We start from the raw sequence: 23474 nt of genomic DNA, 5'->3' as shown, positions 1-23474 counted from the left end.
ATCCTAGCAACACATCCCATGGCCATCTCCTGTGATATGGAGATTAGATGACCTGGGAATAGTGGAGACAGGATGCCTCCCTGCCGTGACCCTGTAACAAGAGTTTGTATCTCATTATAAGGCTATTGAAGTATCCAGACAGAACGACTCCAGTAAAATATGGTTCATATCTCGCAAGCCATATTTCCGATAAATATGGCAACCATAAAAATGGTGTTTTCGCATGCGGACGATGCTGGGAGTAGGACATTGGGAAATACCCCAAACGTGATATCGGCCGGTGGGGAACTGGCAGACAGGTCATGAGTCCTCTCGTTTTGCAGCTAAATTCATAACGGTCACAATGAGAGCATTGACGTCTGCCTACGACGCTCCCAGGCAAAGTTATGGCCAATATCCCCTTTCTGGATAATTCTGACTCAAAGCGGGGGGAGTGGCAGTGCTTCTCTGTGAGGTCACGAAGGTAGGAGGGGACCTGGATTTGCCCAGGTTGATAACCCCAATTCGACCATTTTCCAGTGTTCTTTTGCTCGGGGGTCTGGTCAGGGAAGACCTGTGAGGGAGATCCTGGAAACCTGGTCCACGGCGCCCCCCTGTGGCCAGACGCACAAGGTAACTGCTGGAACTGTGTATGCCTGTTTGTAAACCATGCTTTATCTGTAACTGTACTCTGACATAACTGTATATTCTGTAGATTCCCTATTGTATATATTGTAGTTTCTAGTGTGCTTTAGGCTGATTAAATTATATAATTAATCTTGGGCTGTTCTGTTATCTCGATCTTGAATCCCACGTCTGTGTGTTCGGCTAATAGTTACCGTGAAGCGGTTGGTGGCAGCGAGTTGTGCCAGGGATCATTGTGGGGGCAGCCAGTGAGATTCGGGGAGATTTTATATATTCCGCCCGCGGAGGTCGGGGGAATATATACCCTACTCTCACCGGGGACCCTTAAATAATCGGCATAAGTAGTATAGCGGCCTCCTTGCTTATTGTCGGGCAATTCCATAATTGGCCTGACTATAAGAGGGGCGCTAGAGAGCGCATCACGTGCTCTGTCTGTCGATCGGGAGGTATAAAGGAGGGGTGACCCCCACTTGTTACCCCCCGATTGTGACGTACTGGTAGCCAGCGCGGGGGATTTCTGAGTGACCGTCCCTGGTGGTTCGTGACATATTGGTGGTCATATTGCAAAGGATTGTTGAAAATCCACTTGTGACTTTTAGGATCGCTACTTCCAATAGGTGGCGCTGTGCTAGAGTTTGTCTCCTTTACTGGAGAGACAATTTGAATATTTCCTAGAGGGGCGTGGCAGCTATAAGTCCCCTTACCTGGCAGCCAGACTGGCTTGCAAAGTCTCCTTAAGGAGAATAGTGTTACCCCCCGATTGTGACGTACTGGTAGCCAGCGCGGGGAATTTCTAAGTGACCCCCCCGGTGGTTCGTGACACCCATTTAGTGGGACAGTTCATGGGCTAGCGAATGGGGAGATCCGTGTTGCTGTTGATGGGCGGGTCTGACCAGTGGATGAAACCATGACGATGGGAGGGACGTCATTTAGTGGATCCATGCTGATGGTTTGGTCTGTGATGTCATCTGATCTTTGGGTTGGTCTTCTAGCTTGACCAGGGGTCTTCTCTTATATGGTATCTTCTTACATCCGGACATTCCCTGCATTACAAGCAAGGTGTGGATAACAGGAAATGGCGGCCATCTTTATATCTGTGTCATGTGTATGATCTGAAACCTGAATTATGTAAGGCAAATCGATATATTTCCCACAATCCCTTGTCAAGAGGTTAATTAAGTATTTGATAAAAAAGGTCCTCCTCAACAGTCCCCCCTAAATACTATATTAACCTTCTGACCCTACCGTGGTCCTCTAACAAATCAGCTCTAATGCTTTAACTGCAACCCTTTTTCATTTTTCTATCCGCTATACAAGCAATGCTAAGCCTTTGCCCCCGCTGGTACAGACTGCTGATCAGGGGGACTATAGACACAATTAAATATTCCAATAAAGGAGGGGGCAGGGATTGGGGCAATAGCCCTAAACTCTCCCTACCTCGCAGCGGAGATCGGCACCCTATAAGGCGAATTGGCGCCCCCGCTCACCGACGGCTGCCCCTCTCTATCCCTACACTGCTAATACGTGCTGCTAATGTCAGTGAGGGAATATAGAAACCGTGAGATACCGGGGATATAGAGGCGTCAATATGCAATTATATATATCCAAGTCATTCCCAAAGACTAAATATTCACACTCTGTATTTACATAGCTGTTTGGTAGCTTAAATCAATATGATACAGCAAAATTGAAGGACCAAACCCTAAAATAAATTAAATATCTCACATGTATAACATGTACCCACTGTATAAATATAATAATAATATGGCCAGGTAGAGTCATGAGGAGATCTCGTCCAATCACAGACTCTCCACTGTACAATTCACACTCAGGCTAATAAAATAAACGCATATTTATCAGACACTTAGCATGAAAGAAGCGCAACGCATTTCTCCCCTCTTCGCAGTGGCAGACAGGGGTTCATCAGGGCATCCCCAGATACTGTAAGATCTTTATAATGACCTGTGCTATAGAATATGTACTTTTTACCACTTATTAGGAACTCCATCTTTACATACCACCAGCACCATGAGTTTTTCAGCAGTAATGTTTTCCATACTGGATATGTTTCAGAGCAGGCCTGAAAAGAAATTCACTCAACACGCACAAAACTCATATAAACCTACTCATGGTAGATGTATATGACTAATCTGCAATCACTGGAGCAGTAGAGCGGATGAGGGGGTGTTTCTACGAGGTCTTTACAGTTTTTTTCTACCTTAATAGACACACATCTTACTAGACTGGATGTGTCTGGCCACCTGGGTACTGAGCAGTGGTGCCGCCCATATCTTGTCCATCCCAACACCTTTGTCACATGTGTTACCTGGGCCATTATTGAGTAGAGCGCTCACGGCAGAGAAAGCTTACCGCCCTTTATCCACAGACCTTCCTCAGTCACTGGCTCCCTGCGTCTCACACACCGTTCCTTGCTGAATCGCTTGTTCCTGTAAGGATTTAAGAACACAAGGAGTGACCAATGTCACGGACGACGTGACAGGAGCCACCGAGGTACTGGTACTGGTCTGCATTGGTAAAGGACTCTCAACTCTAGGCCCATTCACTGCTTCTTTGTTGTGCACCTGTGCGAGCATCTCCTCCGGCTGCTGCCTATATCCACATTTTGACTATCTTACCCCCCTCCGCTCTACAAACCACAGCGATCGCAAATCTTCATCTCGTTCTCCTATTCCGATGAGAGAGGAAAGGTTTGATTTTTAATACCTCATGTTGCATAACCTCAGCATATCCAGTGCAGAATCAACCAGCATCTTGGTATCTGGATCCATCTACGAAAAACTCAAAATCTGCATTAGCAATCTGAGACATGTTCAAAACCTGACCATTCTTGTTACATCAGAGCAATCATGAGATATATGTCTGTCTGCTGTATCCTCCTCACAGATAAAAATATAAAGAACACTTAATAGAAAAACCCAATCGATGAACAAATTAAAACCTTAAATAATGTGTGACTTTCCACATCATCTTTTCCCCCCTTTTTGAATCTATTATCCAAAACATAATTAGATTCAAAAAGTGTGTGGCCCCGGAGCTCTACATTTAGGCATGAAAGTCACATTGTGTAGATTGTACCTAATCAGGAACAGCAGAAATATTGTTTTTATCTGTAACTTAATGATGGAAAACCCTTTCAATGGCTTTTATAACCTTTGCTTGAACCACAGACATCTGCACTGCAATCATTCTTTCTATAAAAAGAAAGCAGATTATTCAATACATTAAATATAAAACACAGAACTCCATAAATCATCCACATTCCTTAAAATGAATTATTGTAATTATTAATAAATATATATTAATAATTATATTATTATTATTAACTATAATGTAGCACAACCTCTGGATATTGGATGTAGGGGCGTTCATATTTGAAACATTGAGGAGATTATCAGCATCTCTGTGATACTGATCTATAACCTGAAGGGATAAAAGAATCTAGAACAAATAAACAGGCCATGTGGGAAAACAAAATGTTGATTTGCCATAGAAAAATTATCTAACAGACCTCTATGCTTGAAAAGCTATCAATGAATGTAAACATGTCCACAGTTGACTTTTATTTCTTTGGGATAAAATTAGTAAAATAAAACTATTGTCAATGACCTTTTTCCAATATAATTTGCAATGAATTAAATGCAGGAAGCCCCTTTTTTTTTTTTTTTTTTTCCCTCCTCTTGGGCTGCTCTCACAATAGATTCCAAGGGGAGACAAAAAAACCCTGTTCCACAAGTTTTTAAGATTGCTCCTCCCCCCAAAACCAGATGGAAAGAGGCTTCTTCAGCTGCAGGAGACAAGTCACATTTCCCTTCTTCTGTTGATTTATTTGTTTATTTTTTTAAAACATGCAACTCTCAGGATAAATTATCAGATCCATAACGGAAATATTTATTATTTACTTCTTTATCATGACCTCTACTGCAAAGGTACGTTATTTAAAGGTTTTTTTTCTAATTTTATTGCTTACTAATTAATAAGATATTGCTCCTTGTGACTGTCCTGACTCAATCCAACCCGCACACTGGATCTATATTAAGTGTCTTCCACAACTCCCCAATCATTCAATAGTCCATCTTTTAGTGCTATAAACATTTACTAACACTTCATGTTATTCAGTGGCTGCAGTTTTGTCAGCTCCACTGAGGCCTGTAGAAAATGGCCCCACAGCACGTGACTTCCTTCTCTTTGTTGGGATTGCAGCATCATGTGGGGGGGGGAAGGTAAACTGATTTTTTTTTTTTTTTTCTTTCTCAACTATTTCCCCCTATATTCTATAGTCTGGACTTTATACATACACACCACACATACATTTATATATCTCATATAAACATTCAGATATCTATAGTCCTGATCCAACTACAGTTAAAAACACTCATGTTTCTGTCTAAGTATATAGTACTCCATCCAATCCATTGCACATCCCCCGACTCACTTTGTTTTCTTTGTCTCAATCATGCTGTAGCCATGTGCTTCGTCCACCATTTTAAAATCTGATCTAAAATGTCTGCCTCCATGACTAGCACATGGTTTATCATGGGATTGCGGCCTAGAGTCCCCACATCCCAACACAGTCCACTCATCCGGATCTTTCCAGCACAACTAGACACCGCTTCATCAATTTTTCCATCTTTCTTTAAGATAAACAATATCAACAAAACCAACAAACAAACACAGGAGGAGATGACTCACAACTGACACACAGCTTGAACACTAAGTAAAGTTTTTGTTAAGTCTGCAGCAGGCGCCTCGTCACGGTGTCCCTGCCCAGTTTCTACATGGTCCGTAATTCATAAAGACACCAATGGTGTCACCCCTGGCTACAAGGTGCCCGTAAATAGACCGAAAACTGATTACTCTAAAAACAATTTTTATTTCTAAACATTAAAATTATAAGTTCAAGCTATATCTCATTGTATGTAGCTATATCGGTCAGTGAACACACATCCAGTCGTGCAGAGCTAGATATACTCTAAAGGGATATCAGACTAGGGAATTTAAGGATAGCCCAGTGAGGTTCTTCTTGATAGAAATTGTAATATCAACTAAGATGTTAAAAAATGGCCAGGTCATAGATCCCTAGTCCTTCACCTTCCTGGCAGCGGAGGTGAACACCATAATGTTTCGGACGCCCCCGCTCCTCGTCGGCTATCCCTAGTAGGCCCTAGAACTGCCTGTGTCAATAATTGACCTAAAGCCCAGAAAGTGTGGTTAGTGCTGAAGTCAGGATTATTCAATCACACTAGGTGCATAGTCAATATGCTGATTAGTATTAAATATATTAGTTGGTCATAGGGGAAATCCCCATACAGAGTAGTTGTAAAAAATGCTCCCCTCAGATGCACTCTAATGGGTGAGAGGGAGTACACAGGTAGCTGTCAAACATCCGGTACCCAGTGCAGATGACCAACTGCATTAAAGTGGACCTGTAAGAATTAAATCCCAGTAGGATCCGCCGGATCCTATTCAGCCAGATACTGACAGGGTGAGGTGCTGAGGTCCATTCTGCATTAACAGGAGGACCATCCGACTACCATTTACAGTCTTTGAGGGATCTTTTGGCAGGACACTGAAAACTTAAAAGTGACCTGGATTATGTGCATTGTCATGAGATGGTAACATCCCCTGATGAACCCCGAACAAAGTGGGGGAAACGCGTCGGGAATCTTCTGTGAGGTTGTTCTCCAGCAAGTTAAGTTTACCCTACTGGGATTTAATTCTTACAGGTCCACTTTAATGCAGTTGGTCATCTGCACTGGGTACCGGATGTTTGACAGCTACCTGTGTACTCCCTCTCACCCATTAGAGTGCATCTGAGGGGAGCATTTTTTACAACTACTCTGTATGGGGATTTCCCCTATGACCAACTAATATATTTAATACTAATCAGCATATTGACTATGCACCTAGTGTGATTGAATAATCCTGACTTCAGCACTAACCACACTTTCTGGGCTTTAGGTCAATTATTGACACAGGCAGTTCTAGGGCCTACTAGGGATAGCCGACGAGGAGCGGGGGCGCCCGAAACATTATGGTGTTTACCTCCGCTGCCAGGAAGGTGAAGGACTAGGGATCTATGACCTGGCCATTTTTTAACATCTTAGTTGATATTACAATTTCTATCAAGAAGAACCTCACTGGGCTATCCTTAAATTCCCTAGTCTGATATCCCTTTAGAGTATATCTAGCTCTGCACGACTGGATGTGTGTTCACTGACCGATATAGCTACATACAATGAGATATAGCTTGAACTTATAATTTTAATGTTTAGAAATAAAAATTGTTTTTAGAGTAATCAGTTTTCGGTCTATTAACAGTTGAATTCTCTAATTCCTATTAAAATTGGTGTGTAATACAAGGTGCCCGTACCAGCCGATTCACGTCCAGCGCTTTTTCTAGACCCCAAGACACCTCATACCAATTATATCACCCAAGCTTGCGCTAAGCCCCAATGGTATCCGTACCAGCCATTTCACGTCCAGCGTTAGGCCCCAAGACTACCACGTACCAGCCACAATGCGCAACTTAAACGCTATGCCCCAATGGTATCCGTACCAGCCATTCCACGCTACACTGCGCTAGGCCCCAAGATTACCACGTACCAGCAGTCCCACGTATTTCCTTACAGAGCCATAAACTGTACCACAGGCGACAACCGTATACTATACCACAGACAAAATCCTTTACCATATCAACAAATTTGAGAGCCCGTGAAAAACACGTGCCTAACCTGACCAATTAAAACCTGCGCTATATCTCTAGGTCTTGTACCAAACCGTATTAACTACTTAAGTCTCCACTAGAACCACAAACCATATCACAGGCGACAACTAACAGAACTCACAAACCCACATGCTCTCTTAATTTCCCCTGTTCACAAATACACACAACAGACAGCAGGCAACTGAATATGTGACGGTTCTTCCGAGATTAATATGGCCAATAGCCATGAGACCCGTCTGCCCATCAACAGATACCCCAACAAACCGGACACAGTCAGGCAATCAGTGCCACACACCCCACCGAGACCACGGGAAGACTACAGATTATGAAAAATCAGCAGACCTACCATACTCTCGTTAGGAAGTGATCAGTTTCCTGGGGTGTCCAGCACGTCATGCCATTCCAGTTGCCGGTTCATCAGGATTTCAGGTGTCTCCGTCTATTGGCCCCACGTTGGGCGCCAATAATGTTAAGGTGAACTCTTAACCAGAGATCACTAGTTGCCTACTGCCTGGCTGAATTGGTATATACCAAGTGCATGCATAAAAGAATTCACACCAGACACAGTCGGATATGAAGTCTCTTCTTGGTCACAGTAAAGATGGCACCAAAACAGACTGAGGAGACTCATGAGTCCTCTTGATATAGGCTAGGGGCGTACACAAGTTCAGATATGCCCATTTAGTGGGACAGTTCATGGGCTAGCGAATGGGGAGATCCGTGTTGCTGTTGATGGGCGGGTCTGACCAGTGGATGAAACCATGACGATGGGAGGGACGTCATTTAGTGGATCCATGCTGATGGTTTGGTCTGTGATGTCATCAGATCTTTGGGTTGGTCTTCTAGCTTGACCAGGGGTCTTCCCTTATATTGTGGTCTTCTTTCATCTGGACATTCCTTGCATTCCAAGCAAGGTGTGGATAACAGGAAATGGCGGCCATCTTTATATCTGTGTCATGTGTATGATCTGAAACCTGAATTATGTAAGGCAAATCGACATATTTCCCACAATCCCTTGTCAAGAGGTTAATTAAGTATTTGATAAAAAGGTCCTACATTGGTGCGGTGTATACAGGATATGGGTGGCACACTGTATATAGGTGCGGTGTATACAGGATATGGGTGGCACACTGTATATAGGTGCGGTGTATACAGGATATGTACACTGTATAGCGCCGTCATATTCTTAAGCGCTTTACAGACGTGATCATCACTGTCCCCATTGGGCTCACAGTCTAAGGGGAACTTTGCACACAACGACATCGCAAGCCGATGCCAAGCGCGATAGTCCCCGCCCCCGTCGCAGCTGCGATATTTAGTGATAGCTGCCGTAGTGAACATTATCGCTACGGCAGCTTCACATGCACTCACCTGCCCTGCGACGTCGCTCTGGCCAGTTAACCGCCTCCTTATTAAGGGGGCGGGTTGTGCAGCGTCACTGCGACGGCAGGCGGCAAATAGCAGCGGAGGGGCGGAGCAGAGCGGGACTTCAACATCCCGCCCACCTCCTTCCTTCCGCATAGCCGACGGGAGCCGCGGTGACGCCGGTAGGAGATGTTCCTCACTTCTGCGGCTTCATACACAGCGATGTGCGCTACCGCAGGAGCGAGGAACAACATCGGACCGTCGCTGCAGCGTAATTATGGAGTTTCCCGACGCTGCACCGATGATACGATTACGACGCTTTTGCGCTCGTTAATCGTATCATCCAGGCTTTACACACTGCGATGTCGAGAGCAATGCCGGATGTGCCTCACTTTCGACATGACCCCTCCGACATCGCACCTGCAATGTCGTTGTGTGCAAAGTGCCCCTTAGTTCCCTGTCAGTATGACTGCAGTGTGGGAGGAAACCCACCCAAACTAGGCTGGAGATCAGCCCTCCGCACTCGCCTGGCTTATGTCTGGGACGCTGCATTTTACCTGCACTAATACACTGTGACAAACGCTCAGCTGTGTAAGTCAGGACGGGCTTACAAGGTGATTGTTCGCTCTCTTAGTGTCGGTCTTTTCTTCTTTTTTGCCATCTCCATTTGTAGTTGCCGGTCGGTGTCTGCGGGGTCCTGCGACGTCTTACAATCTCGTCTTTTCTTGCAGCGAGTCTGGAGACATCAGACTGCGGATCTGTAACCTCCTGCCTCAGGACAGCGGCATCTACACCTGCGTGGCGACTAATGAGCATGGCTCTGCCTCCACATCTGCCACCATCAAAGTGCAAGGTACGCAGGGGCTGGTGACCAGGCGGCGGGGGCTGCGGGGGATTTCCTCAGTAGATCCCAAATATAAAAATGTCAGGGTTCTTTCTAGTTGCTCTGGTGTCGTCGTGGTAACAAGAGGCGAGCTGTACTCAGCGTACTGTCCTGACCTCCTGCGTGAGGTCACCATTATCCTGTTACCATGACAACGCCAGAACAAGTGCGATTTTTCCTGCAGAAGCAAAATGATCAGGAAGCAAGAAACAGAAGTTCTACAGTGGATATAAAAAGTCTACACACCCCTTTAAAATTGTTTTTTTGTCATGTAAAAAAAATCCTACCAAGAAGAATCATGTAGGAAATGTTCATCGTTAATTTTGCCCATAACCTGTACAAAGCGAATAAGTAAAACAAAACTGTGTACTACGAAATAATGTGATTGAATAAGTGTTCACACCCTCTTATTGTTGGAGCTGTGCTTGTGCCCCCATGCTACACAGTATCCGAGCTCGGCCGCCATCATTTACAGCCATTCTGATTAACCCTTCGCTGTTCTAGAAGGATTTTCCTGACATTTTCTGGCCCATAAACAGCTGACAACGCAGCAGAGGATCTCCCTGTGGAAAGTGATCAGTCAGGAGAAGGCAGAAAACATTTCCCCGGCATTAGATCCACCAAGGACCCTGTGAAGACGTCATGAAGAAGGGGAAGAAATCTGGCACCACAGCGATGGCACCGAGAACTGGGCGCCCCTCAAATACTGAGGAAAAGACAAGAAGACAATGGGTCCTGGAGGCAGCACGAGGCGACGGCAACATTAAAGGAGCTGCAGGAATGTCTGCCATCACATGAGGACACCACCAGGACCGGTCAATGTCCCGTATTCTTACTATGTCCGGCCTGTGGGGGAGGGGACAACATCCAGGTCGAGTGCTGCCAACACCTCCTTCACATCATACAAATGCCTGCGGGGAAAGTGTCTGACAAGACCGAGGGGGAAAGTCCCCACCGCGCATCCTCCGAATACCCCCTCCCCACAGTGCAGCCTGGTGGAGGCAGCATTGTGCTCGGGGGCAGATTATCAGCAGCTGGATCTGGGGCTTTAGTCACCGGAGAGGGGATAATGGACGGAACAAATATCAGCAATTTTACATCAAACCTTCCGGCTTCTTCCAGCACAACGACCCTGAGCGACCTCCAAATCACCAACATACCGGCCTCACCAGGAGAAGGTGGAGGCTCTGGAGCAGCCGAGCCCGGACCTGGGTCCAAATCTGTGGTGACCTTAAGAGACCCCCGTTATCTGACAGATGGGGGGAGGGGGCAAAGATCGGCCATTGTAGATGTGATAGACCCCGACCCAAAGAGACTGAACACACCAGAGTGTTAGTGTAGGGTGTGCAGATTTATGCAACCACATTATTTTGCTTCTGTATTCTTCTTTCTCCACCCGCAGATTTCCGTTTGCTTGTCACCGGATTTGTACATATTCTGGGCGATATTAAAGGGAAAAAAAAGTCCTGAAATGATCCTCCTTGGTAGGATTACACATGACAAACATCTGAGATTTTACAGGGGCGTGTAGACTTTATACCACTGTACATCTGAGCTCTGCTGAGCAAGTCCACTCCAGGGGCAGTAATCGCTCCCGGACCCCATAGTCCCTCCCTCCTCAAACTCTGCACCTTACAATGTGCACATCAGTGCATGTGACTTTGGGGGTTTACCTGCTCTATCATGTGTTCTGCAGGGGTCCCGGGGGCGCCCAGCCAGCCCATCGCTCAGGAGCGAAGCAGCACCTCCGTCATCCTCCGCTGGCTGCCGCCCGCCAGCACAGGCAACTGCACCATATCGGGGTACACGGTGGAATATAAGGATGAAGGTGAGCGGACCAGAGCCCGTGGATATGGGGCACGATCTACTCACCCCCTATTGGGGCAGGTGGACACACAGGATGGGGTAGGGGACGTAGATCGATCTGTGCTCACTATAAGCCCGGTGGCGCTGAGACCGGCGGCAGTCCTTCTGTCCCGGGACGGGGCTGTGGTGAGGTGAACCCCATTTCTACCCGTCCTCTATGCTCGATCATGTGATCAGCAGCTTTTTCTCCACAGGTTCCCCGGTTTGGCAGCAATCTGTCGCCTGCACCCTGGACACCTACCTTGTGCTGGAAGACCTTAGACCGGGGGGCACCTACCAGTTCAGAGTCAGCGCCAGCAACCCCTGGGGTATCAGCCTCCCCAGCGACTCCTCCGAACCCGTCCGGCTGCCTGAAAATGGTGAGATGTGACCCCCAATAATCCAGGTCCAAGAGGACACGAACAATAGAGGGCCCCTGAGCAAAAGCTGTACTGAGGGCCCTTATCCCACATTCTTCCCTAACGAGCCCCCAGTGATGATCGGGGACCGTCCTCACCTGCAAAATATGTGACAATAAGAAACTGCTGTTAAGATGTCGGAGAGCCCCCCAAACCCACCGCACAGGATCCACTCATCTGTCCATCCCTGCAAATCCCCCACAGTACGGCCTTCACCCAGCCCCAGAGCTCCCCTCCCCCAATGTATGACCGTCCTCCGAGCTCACCCCCAATGCATGACCGTCCTCCGAGCTCCCCTCCCCCAATGTATGACCGTCCTCCGAACTCCCCTCGCCCAATGTATGACCGTCCTCCGAGCTCCCCTCCCCAATGTATGACCGGCCTCCGAGCTCACCCCCAATGCATGACTGTTCTCCGAGCTCACCCCCAATGCATGACTGTTCTCAGAGCTCCCCTCCCCAATGTATGACCGTCCTCCGAGCTCACCCCAATGCATGACTGTTCTCCGAGCTCCCCTCCCCCAATGTATGACCGTCCTCCGAGCTCCCCTCGCCCAATGTATGACCGTCCTCCGAGCTCCCCTCCCCCAATGTATGAGTCTTCCAAACTCCGCCCTTGCCCAATGTATGCCCTCCTCAGAGCTCCCCCCAATGTATAACCATCCTCAGAGCTCCCCCCAATGTATGCCCGTCCTCAGAGCTCCCCCCAATGTATAACCATCCTCAGAGCTCCCCCCAATGTATGCCCGTCCTCAGAGCTCCCCCCAATGTATGACCATCCTCAGAGCTCCCCCCAATGTATGACTATCCTCAGAGCTCCCCCCAATGTATGACCATACTCCGAGCTTCCCCCAATGTATAACCGTCCCCAGAGCTCCCCCAATGTATAACCGTCCTCAGAGCTCCCCCCAATGTATAACCGTCCTCAGAGCTCCCCCCAATGTATGATCGTCCTCAGAGCTCCCCCCAATGTATGATCGTCCTCAGAGCTCCCCCCAATGTATGATCGTCCTCAGAGCTCCCCCCAATGTATGATCATCCTCAGAGCTCCCCCCAATGTATGACCATACTCCGAGCTCCCCCCAAAAGTATGACACTCCTCAGAGCTCCCCCCAATGTATGACCATCCTCCGAGCTCTCCTCCCCCAATGTATGTCCGTCCCCTGATCTTACACTTTCCCTTTACAGATGCCAACACAGATGGTTCTGCCATATACTGGAAGGAGAACTTTGAGCAAATGTATCTGGAGCAGCAGGAGATAGGGAGGTAAAGATGGCTGACCACCACAGTGCGCCCCACCCTATGTATCTACGTGTCTGGCCACCGCAGTGCGCCCCACCCTATGTATGTACGTGTCTGGCCACCGCAGTGCGCCCCACCCTATGTATCTACGTGTCTGGCCACCGCAGTGCGCCCCACCCTATGTATGTACGTGTCTGACCACCGCAGTGCGCCCCACCCTATGTATCTGACCAGCGCAATGCACCCCCACCCTATGTATCTGACCAGCGCAGTGCACCCCCACCCTATGTATCTGACCAGCGCAATGCACCCCCACTCTATGTATCTGACCAGCGCAGTGCACCCCCACCCTATGTATCTGACCAGCGCAATGCACCCCCACACTATGTATCTGACCAGCGCAGTGCACCCCCACGCAATGTATCTGACCAGCGCAGTGCACCCCCACCCGATGTATCTGACCAGCGCAATGCACCCCCACCCAATGTATCTGACCAGCGCAGTGCACCCCCACCCTATGTATCTGACCAGCGCAGTGCACCCCCACCCTATGTATCTGACCAGCGCAGTGTCCCGTGTGTTTCTGTCTCATCCTATATTATCTTCCTCTTTTGCCTCCATCCAGGGGAAGATTTTCTGTTGTAAAGAAATGTATCTCAAAAAATTCCCGTAAGGACGTTGCTGTGAAATTTATCAGCAAAAAAATGAAAAAACGAGAACAAGCAGCGCATGAGGCGGCTCTGCTCCAACATCTGCAACACCCACAGTACATCACTGTGCACGACACCTACGAATCCCCCAGCGCCTACATCCTCGTGCTGGACCTGTGAGTTCTTACATGGGATGAACGGGGAGCTCCCCCTAGTGGTGGCTGCAGACGGGAGCTTATCATGTATCTCTGTATACAGGGAGCTCCCCCTAGTGGTGGCTGCAGACGGGAGCTTATCATGTACCTCTGTATACAGGGAGCTCCCCCTAGTGGTGACTGCAGACAAGATCTTATCATGTATCTCTGTATACAGGGAGCTCCCCCTAGTGGTGACTGCAGACAGGATCTTATCATGTATCTCTGTATACAGGGAGCTCCCCCTAGTGGTGACTGCAGACAGGATCTTATCATGTATCTCTGTATACAGGGAGCTCCCCCTAGTGGTGGCTGTAGACAGGATCTTATCATGTATCTCTGTATACAGGGAGCTCCCTCTAGTGGTGGCTGCAGACAGGATCTTATCATGTATCTCTATATTCAGGGAGCTCCCCCTAGTGGTGGCTGCAGACAGCATCTTATCATGTATCTCTGTATACAGGGAGCACCCCCTAGTGGTGACTGCAGACAGGATCTTATCATGTATCTCTGTATACAGGGAGCGCCCCCTAGTGGTGGCTGCAGACGGGAGCTTATCATGTATCTCTGTATACAGGGAGCACCCCCTAGTGGTGACTGCAGACAGGATCTTATCATGTATCTCTGTATACAGGGAGCGCCCCCTAGTGGTGGCTGCAGACAGGATCTTATCATGTATCTCTATATTCAGGGAGCTCCCCCTAGTGGTGGCTGCAGACGGGAGCTTATCATATATCTCTGTATACAGGGAGCTCCCCCTAGTGGTGACTGCAGACAGGATCTTATCATGTATCTCTGTATACAGGGAGCTCCCCCTAGTGGTGACTGCAGACAGGATCTTATCATGTATCTCTGTATACAGGGAGCTCCCCCTAGTGGTGGCTGCAGACAGGATCTTATCATGTATCTCTGTATACAGGGAGCTCCCCCTAGTGGTGGCTGCAGACAGGATCTTATCATGTATCTCTGTATACAGGGAGCTCCCCCTAGTGGTGGCTGCAGGCAGGATCTTATCATGTATCTCTGTATACAGGGAGCTCCCTCTAGTGGTGACTGCAGACAGGATCTTATCATGTATCTCTGTATACAGGGAGCTCCCCCTAGTGGTGACTGCAGACAGGATCTTATCATGTATCTCTGTATACAGGGAGCTCCCCCTAGTGGTGGCTGCAGACAGGATCTTATCATGTATCTCTGTATACAGGGAGCTCCCCCTAGTGGTGGCTGCAGACAGGATCTTATCATGTATCTCTGTATACAGGGAGCTCCCCCTAGTGGTGGCTGCAGACAGGATCTTATCATGTATCTCTGTATAGAGGGAGCTCCCCCTAGTGGTGGCTGCAGACAGGATCTTATCATGTATCTCTGTATACAGGGAGCTCCCCCTAGTGGTGACTGCAGACAGGATCTTATCATGTATCTCTGTATACAGGGAGCTCCCCCTAGTGGTGGCTGCAGACAGGAGCTTATCATGTATCTCTGTATACAGGGAGCTCCCCCTAGTGGTGGCTGCAGACAGGATCTTATCATGTATCTCTGTATACAGGGAGCTCCCCCTAGTGGTGGCTGCAGACAGGATCTTATCATGTATCTCTGTATACAGGGAGCTCCCCCTAGTGGTGGCTGCAGACAGGAGCTTATCATGTATCTCTGTATACAGGGAGCTCCCCCTAGTGGTGGCTGCAGACAGGATCTTATCATGTATCTCTGTATACAGGGAGCTCCCCCTAGTGGTGGCTGCAGACAGGATCTTATCATGTATCTCTGTATACAGGGAGCTCCCCCTAGTGGTGGCTGCAGACAGGATCTTATCATGTATCTCTGTATACAGGGAGCTCCCCCTAGTGGTGGCTGCAGACAGGATCTTATCATGTATCTCTGTATACAGGGAGCTCCCCCTAGTGGTGGCTGCAGACAGGATCTTATCATGTATCTCTGTATACAGGGAGATCCCCCTAGTGGTGACTGCAGACAGGATCTTATCATGTATCTCTGTATACAGGGAGCTCCTCCTAGTGGTGGCTGCAGACAGGATCTTATCATGTATCTCTGTATACAGGGAGCTCCCCCTAGTGGTGGCTGCAGACAGGATCTTATCATGTATCTCTGTATACAGGGAGCTCCCCCTAGTGGTGGCTGCATACAGGATCTTATCATGTATCTCTGTATACAGGGAGCTCCCCCTAGTGGTGGCTGCAGACAGGATCTTATCATGTATCTCTGTATACAGGGAGCTCCCCCTAGTGGTGACTGCAGACAGGATCTTATCATGTATCTCTGTATACAGGGAGCTCCCCCTAGTGGTGACTGCAGACAGGATCTTATCATGTATCTCTGTATACAGGGAGCTCCCCCTAGTGGTGGCTGCAGACAGGATCTTATCATGTGTCTCTGTATACAGGGAGCTCCCCCTAGTGGTGGCTGCAGACAGGATCTTATCATGTATCTCTGTATACAGGGAGCTCCCCCTAGTGGTGGCTGCAGACAGGATCTCATCATGTATCTCTGTATACAGGGAGCTCCCCCTAGTGGTGGCTGCAGTGGTGCTGTTTTAGGAGATTTTCTGGAGTAGTTTGATGCTCTGTCTTCATGACTTTTGCCTCTTTTAGGATGGAGGATGGACGACTGCTGGATTATCTCATGAACCATGATGAGTTAATGGAGGAAAAGGTAGCTTTTTATATCCGGGACATCATGGGCGCCCTCCAGTATCTGCACAGCTGCCGCGTCGCCCATTTAGACGTTAAGGTGAGATCACTCATCCTGTAAGAGGGGAGATGTATCTGCAGGACCATGTTACTCTTCACCCCCGCACCTTCCATCTCCCTGCTCCTTAGAGCCTCACTCATCCTATCCTCCATTGCTGAGCTCCTCGCCCCTCTCTCCAACATCTCTCCGCCCCTCCTGAGCTCCTCACCCGTCGGTGTCTCCGCCCCTCCTGAGCTCCTCACCCGTCGGTTTCTCCGCCCCTCCCGAGCTCCTCACCCGTCGGTCTCTCCGCTCTCCCGAGCTCCTCACCCGTTGGTCTCTCCGCTCTCCCGAGCTCCTCACCCGTCGGTGTCTCTTCCGCTCTCCCGAGCTCCTCACCCGTCTGTGTCTCTTCCTCTCTCCCGAGCTCCTCACCCGTCAGTGTCTCTTCGCTCTCCCGAACTCCTCACCCGTCGGTCTCTCCGACCCTCCCGAGCTCCTCACCCGTCGGTCTCTCCGACCCTCCCGAGCTCCTCACCCGTCGGTCTCTCCGCCCCTCCTGAGCTCCTCACCCGTCGGTCTCTCCGCCCCTCCTGAGCTCCTCACCCGTCGGTGTCTCTCTGCTCTCCCGAGCTCCTCACCCGTCTGTGTCTCTCCGCTCTCCCGAACTCCTCACCCGTCGGTCTCTCCGACCCTCCCGAGCTCCTCACCCGTCGGTCTCTCCGCCCCTCCCGAGCTCCTCACCCGTCGGTCTCTCCGCCCCTCCCGAGCTCCTCACCCGTCGGTCTCTCCGCCCCTCCCGAGCTCCTCACCCGTCGGTGTCTCTCTGCTCTCCCGAGCTCCTCACCCGTCGGTCTCTCCGCCCCTCCTGAGCTCCTCACCCGTCGGTGTCTCCGCCCCTCCTGAGCTCCTCACCCGTCGGTCTCTCCGCCCTTCCTGAGCTCCTCACCCGTCGGTGTCTCCGCCCCTCCTGAGCTCCTCACCCGTCGGTGTCTCTTCGCTCTCCCGAGCTCCTCACCCGTTGGTCTCTCCGCTCTCCCGAGCTCCTCACCCGTCGGTCTTTCCGCTCTCCCGAGCTCCTCACCCGTCGGTCTCTCCGCTCTCCCGAGCTCCTCACCCGTCGGTCTCGCCGCTCTTCCGAGCTCCTCACCCGTCGGTGTCTCCGCTCTCCCGAGCTCCTCACCCGTCGGTGTCTCTTCCGCTCTCCCGAGCTCCTCACCCGTCTGTGTCTCTTCCTCTCTCCCGAGCTCCTCACCCGTCAGTGTCTCTTCGCTCTCCCGAACTCCTCACCCGTCGGTCTCTCCGACCCTCCCGAGCTCCTCACCCGTCGGTCTCTCCGACCCTCCCGAGCTCCTCACCCGTCGGTCTCTCCGCCCCTCCTGAGCTCCTCACCCGTCGGTCTCTCCGCCCCTCCTGAGCTCCTCACCCGTCGGTGTCTCTCTGCTCTCCCGAGCTCCTCACCCGTCTGTGTCTCTCCGCTCTCCCGAACTCCTCACCCGTCGGTCTCTCCGACCCTCCCGAGCTCCTCACCCGTCGGTCTCTCCGCCCCTCCCGAGCTCCTCACCCGTCGGTCTCTCCGCCCCTCCCGAGCTCCTCACCCGTCGGTCTCTCCGCCCCTCCCGAGCTCCTCACCCGTCGGTCTCTCCGCCCCTCCCGAGCTCCTCACCCGTCGGTGTCTCTCTGCTCTCCCGAGCTCCTCACCCGTCGGTCTCTCCGTCCCTCCTGAGCTCCTCACCCGTCGGTCTCTCCGCCCCTCCTGAGCTCCTCACTCGTCTGTCTCTCCGTCCCTCCTGAGCTCCTCACCCGTCGGTCTCTCCGCCCCTCCTGAGCTCCTCACCCGTCGGTCTCTCCGCCCCTCCTGAGCTCCTCACCCGTCGGTCTCTCCGCCCCTCCTGAGCTCCTCACCCGTCGGTCTCTCTGCCCCTCCTGAGCTCCTCACCCGTCGGTCTCTCCGCTCTCCTGAGCTCCTCACCCGTCGGTCTCTCCGACCCTCCTGAGCTCCTCACCCGTCGGTCTCTCCGACCCTCATGAGCTCCTCACCCGTCGGTCTCTCCGCCCCTCCTGAGCTCCTCACCCGTCGGTCTCTCCGTCCCTCCTGAGCTCCTCACCCGTCGGTCTCTCCGCTCTCCTGAGCTCCTCACCCGTCGGTCTCTCCGTCCCTCCTGAGCTCCTCACCCGTCGGTCTCTCCGCCCCTCCTGAGCTCCTCACTCGTCTGTCTCTCCGTCCCTCCTGAGCTCCTCACCCGTCGGTCTCTCCGCCCCTCCTGAGCTCCTCGCCCGTCGGTCTCTCCGCCCCTCCTGAGCTCCTCACCCGTCGGTCTCTCCGCCCCTCCTGAGCTCCTCACCCGTCGGTCTCTCTGCCCCTCCTGAGCTCCTCACCCGTCGGTCTCTCCGCTCTCCTGAGCTCCTCACCCGTCGGTCTCTCCGCTCTCCTGAGCTCCTCACCCGTCGGTCTCTCCGCTCTCCTGAGCTCCTCACCCGTCGGTCTCTCCGCTCTCCTGAGCTCCTCACCCGTCGGTCTCTCCGCTCTCCTCACCCGTCGGTCTCTCCGCTCTCCCGAGCTCCTCACCCGTCGATGTCTCTTCCGCTCTCCCGAGCTCCTCACCCGTCGGTCTCTCCGCTCTCCTGAGCTCCTCACCCGTCGGTCTCTCCGCTCTCCTGAGCTCCTCACCCGTCGGTCTCTCCGCTCTCCTCACCCGTCGGTCTCTCCGCTCTCCTCACCCGTCGGTCTCTCCGCTCTCCTCACCCGTTGGTCTCTCCGCTCTCCTGAGCTCCTCACCCGTCGGTCTCTCCGCTCTCCTGAGCTCCTCACCCGTCTGTGTCTCCGCTCTCCCGAGCTCCTCACCCGTCGATGTCTCTTCCGCTCTCCTGAGCTCCTCACCCGTCGGTCTCTCCGCTCTCCTGAGCTCCTCACCCGTCGGTCTCTCCGCTCTCCTCACCCGTCGGTCTCTCCGCTCTCCTCACCCGTCGGTCTCTCCGCTCTCCTCACCCGTCGGTCTCTCCGCTCTCCTCACCCGTCGGTCTCTCCGCTCTCCTGAGCTCCTCACCCGTCGGTCTCTCCGCTCTCCCGAGCTCCTCACCCGTCGGTCTCTCCGCTCTCCCGAGCTCCTCACCCGTCGATGTCTCTTCCGCTCTCCCGAGCTCCTCACCCGTCGGTCTCTCCGCTCTCCTGAGCTCCTCACCCGTCGGTCTCTCCGCTCTCCTGAGCTCCTCACCCGTCGGTCTCTCCGCTCTCCTCACCCGTCGGTCTCTCCGCTCTCCTCACCCGTCAGTCTCTCCGCTCTCCTCACCCGTTGGTCTCTCCGCTCTCCTGAGCTCCTCACCCGTCGGTCTCTCCGCTCTCCTGAGCTCCTCACCCGTCTGTGTCTCCGCTCTCCCGAGCTCCTCACCCGTCGATGTCTCTCCGCTCTCCTGAGCTCCTCACCCGTCGGTCTCTCCGCTCTCCTGAGCTCCTCACCCGTCGGTCTCTCCGCTCTCCTCACCCGTCGGTCTCTCCGCTCTCCTCACCCGTCGGTCTCTCCGCTCTCCTCACCCGTCGGTCTCTCCGCTCTCCTCACCCGTCGGTCTCTCCGCTCTCCTGAGCTCCTCACCCGTCGGTCTCTCCGCTCTCCTGAGCTCCTCACCCGTCGGTCTCTCCGCTCTCCTGAGCTCCTCACCCGTTGGTCTCTCCGCTCTCCTGAGCTCCTCACCCGTCGGTCTCTCCGCTCTCCTCACCCGTCGGTCTCTCCGCTCTCCTCACCCGTCGGTCTCTCCGCTCTCCTCACCCGTCGGTCTCTCCGCTCTCCTCACCCGTTGGTCTCTCCGCTCTCCTGAGCTCCTCACCTGTCGGTCTCTCCGCTCTCCTGAGCTCCTCACCCGTCGGTCTCTCCGCTCTCCTGAGCTCCTCACCCGTAGGTCTCTCCGCTCTCCTGAGCTCCTCACCCGTTGGTCTCTCCGCTCTCCTGAGCTCCTCACCCGTCGGTCTCTCCGCTCTCCTGAGCTCCTCACCCGTCGGTCTCTCCGCTCTCCTGAGCTCCTCACCCGTCGGTCTCTCCGCTCTCCTGAGTTCCTCACCCGTCGGTCTCTCCGCTCTCCCGAGCTCCTCACCCGTCGGTCTCTCCGCTCTCCCGAGCTCCTCACCCGTCGATGTCTCTTCCGCTCTCCCGAGCTCCTCACCCGTCGGTCTCTCCGCTCTCCCGAGCTCCTCACCCGTCGGTCTCTCCGCTCTCCTGAGCTCCTCACCCGTCGGTCTCTCCGCTCTCCTGAGCTCCTCACCCGTCGGTCTCTCCGCTCTCCTGAGCTCCTCACCCGTCGGTCTCTCCGCTCTCCTGAGCTCCTCACCCGTCGGTCTCTCCGCTCTCCTGAGCTCCTCACCCGTCGGTCTCTCCGCTCTCCTGAGCTCCTCACCCGTCGGTCTCTCCGTCCCTCCTGAGCTCCTCACCCGTCGGTCTCTCCGCTCTCCTGAGCTCCTCACCCGTCGGTCTCTCCGCTCTCCTGAGCTCCTCACCCGTCGGTCTCTCCGCTCTCCTCACCCGTCGGTCTCTCCGCTCTCCTGAGCTCCTCACCCGTCGGTCTCTCCGCTCTCCCGAGCTCCTCACCCGTCGGTCTCTCCGCTCTCCCGAGCTCCTCACCCGTCGGTCTCTCCGCTCTCCTCACCCGTCGGTCTCCCAGCTGTAGATGATTCATGATATTAATTCTCTTTCTGCAGCCGGAGAATCTGATGATTGATCTACGGATTGCGGTGCCGCGGGTGAAGATCATCGATCTGGAGGATGCCATGCCCATCACTGGCCATTATTACATCCACCCCCTGCTGGGGAACCCTGAATTTGCTGCGCCTGAGATCATTAAAGGGACTCCAGTGTCGCTGGCGACGGATATCTGGAGTCTGGGGGTGCTGACGTACGTGGTGCTGAGTGGCGTCTCCCCGTTTCTGGATGAGAGTAGTGAGGAGACGTGTGTGAACATTTGCCGCGTGGATTATTCCTTCCCGCTGGAGTATTTCGCCAGTGTCAGTCAAGCAGCTCAGGACTTCATCAGGGCGACGCTGCAGGAGGACGCGCGCTGGAGGCCTACGGTGGCCACGTGCCTCCTCCATCCGTGGCTTCAGCCCCATTATAGTAATTATTCCAAGATGCCACTGGACACGACGCGCCTGGTGACCTTCATAGAAAGACGCAAACACCAGAACGACGCCCGACCGCTGCCGAACGCCAAAAGCTTCATCATGAGCCGCAGCAGGACGGGCACATGATGGCCGCAGCGGCGTGGGCTCTGCCGGTTCATTGATAGAGGCCACGCTGCCTCATTACACTAAGCCAAGTGACGTTTGCCGCCGCGTCCTGTGGTCATTACTCCGTGTGATGAGGACTGCGCTCGGTGATGGCTAAAGAAGTGTTTAACCCTTTCTGCTGCTACGGTCACATGACCCGGGTGCTTTTTAGCCACCTGATACTGATCACTACTGTATATAAAACCTCCCCTGCCCAGAACTGAGATCGGCGGCGTCACTGTGCAATCTCTGCCCCCCCCCCCCCCCCCCCCCCGGGGTGTCACATGGGGGGTTATTTATACATGACTTAGGGTCTGGGGATGAAGGATACCCCTGCTATGGAGCGGTGCAGACCACAACCTCATAGATACTCACCGGAGGAGCTGCCATCACTGAGGGCGTCTGCCCCATCTGTGGCCACGGATCGGCCACGTAACCAGCGAAAGGTTAATAGTATCAACTGTAACAAAGGGGTCAAAATCCAGGGGTGGTGATGGTACCCCGCTGCTACTGATGGTGGTGCTCTCATCAGGGGCGGGGCATGTCGTGTACGTCACTCTGCAGAGCTTTGTCATGCGCTCCCAGAGCGGGGGCATGTCCTGTGCTCTGCAGGGGGCGTAACCAGTGCGCTGCAGGAGCGTATCGGGGGGAAGCACATCCTATGCTCCCAGAGAGGGGGTGTGTCAAGTGCTACCAGGGAGGGGGGGGGGTGCTTCACTCTGCAGGGGCGTGTCCTGTGCTTGCAGAGAGGGGGGGCCCTGTGCTCTGCAGGGGCGTGTCCTGTGCTTGCAGAGATGGGGGGCCCTGTGCTCTGCAGGGGCGTCTCCTGTAGATAACTGCCTCTATATAAAGCCTTGCAGATTTACACTGTTTCATCTTAGACACTGAATTTCTAACAAGTAAATTAGTTACAGCCCCCACCGCCGCTTCCCAGAATGCTTTCCTTTACAGATCAGTAACCCTTGAGCTGCTGGGCCTGTGGGGGGCTTGTGCTGGGTATTTTCTGTGACGCTGTTAATATTCGCTTTGTACAGTGTGAAATAAAGATGTATCAGTCACCGGCTCCTCGCAGTTTCACTGCCGCAGTGTCATGAGCCGAGCGCTCTATAATAACCAGTCTGCCTGCGGTAAACGAGCCCACGGTCCGGAAACCGCCAGATTGGCCATACAGGAGGTGCAAGGTTACACCATCATTGCCAGTGCAGCAAGCACCGCTACAACAATGTGAAGACGGCCAATCACAGGGCAGCTTTCAAGCCAGAAGCCGATCTGCACCAATGAGCTGCTGCCCAGAATGAGATTGGGTGACCCCAGAATATACAGATACATAGAGATACACTGCTGTGCACTGATGTGTGTGTAATAAATATATATATTACACACACTGCACCTGGATTCTACAGGTGAAGAAAGCAGCAGATTTTGTTACTATAAAATTTCTAAACAAAATGTAATTTTTCTCTTTTTTGTGAGGGTCCTCGGGATTTGAACTGACAAACTCTACATTTCTACAGGAAAATAGAGGCCCCCCCCGTAATACTGGAAAATGAATGTGTTGGGTGCTCCCA

At 52.3% G+C, this 23474-nt stretch overlaps 1 protein-coding gene across 7 annotated transcripts in view; it reads left to right on the top strand.

Moving 5' to 3' along the window:
- The window catches only part of KALRN (kalirin RhoGEF kinase), a 346094-nt gene extending 323518 nt beyond the window's left edge, over window positions 1–22576 (top strand). For all 7 annotated transcript variants that reach the window (XM_075316995.1, XM_075316994.1, XM_075316993.1 and 4 more), the window contains 7 exons: window positions 9466–9587; window positions 11314–11445; window positions 11678–11842; window positions 13069–13147; window positions 13749–13949; window positions 16577–16715; window positions 21343–22576. In XM_075316995.1, coding sequence (XP_075173110.1) covers window positions 9466–9587; window positions 11314–11445; window positions 11678–11842; window positions 13069–13147; window positions 13749–13949; window positions 16577–16715; window positions 21343–21888 — 1384 coding nt within the window. In that variant the 3' untranslated portion in view covers window positions 21889–22576. The remainder of the gene's footprint in view (window positions 1–9465; window positions 9588–11313; window positions 11446–11677; window positions 11843–13068; window positions 13148–13748; window positions 13950–16576; window positions 16716–21342) is intronic.
- Window positions 22577–23474: the final 898 nt, after the last annotated feature.

The sequence above is a fragment of the Anomaloglossus baeobatrachus genome, chromosome 7 (assembly GCF_048569485.1).
Source record: "Anomaloglossus baeobatrachus isolate aAnoBae1 chromosome 7, aAnoBae1.hap1, whole genome shotgun sequence".
Lineage (NCBI taxonomy): Eukaryota > Metazoa > Chordata > Amphibia > Anura > Aromobatidae > Anomaloglossus > Anomaloglossus baeobatrachus.
Note: the sequence above shows the minus strand (reverse complement) of the source record. Positions and strands in the feature narration are given on the sequence as shown.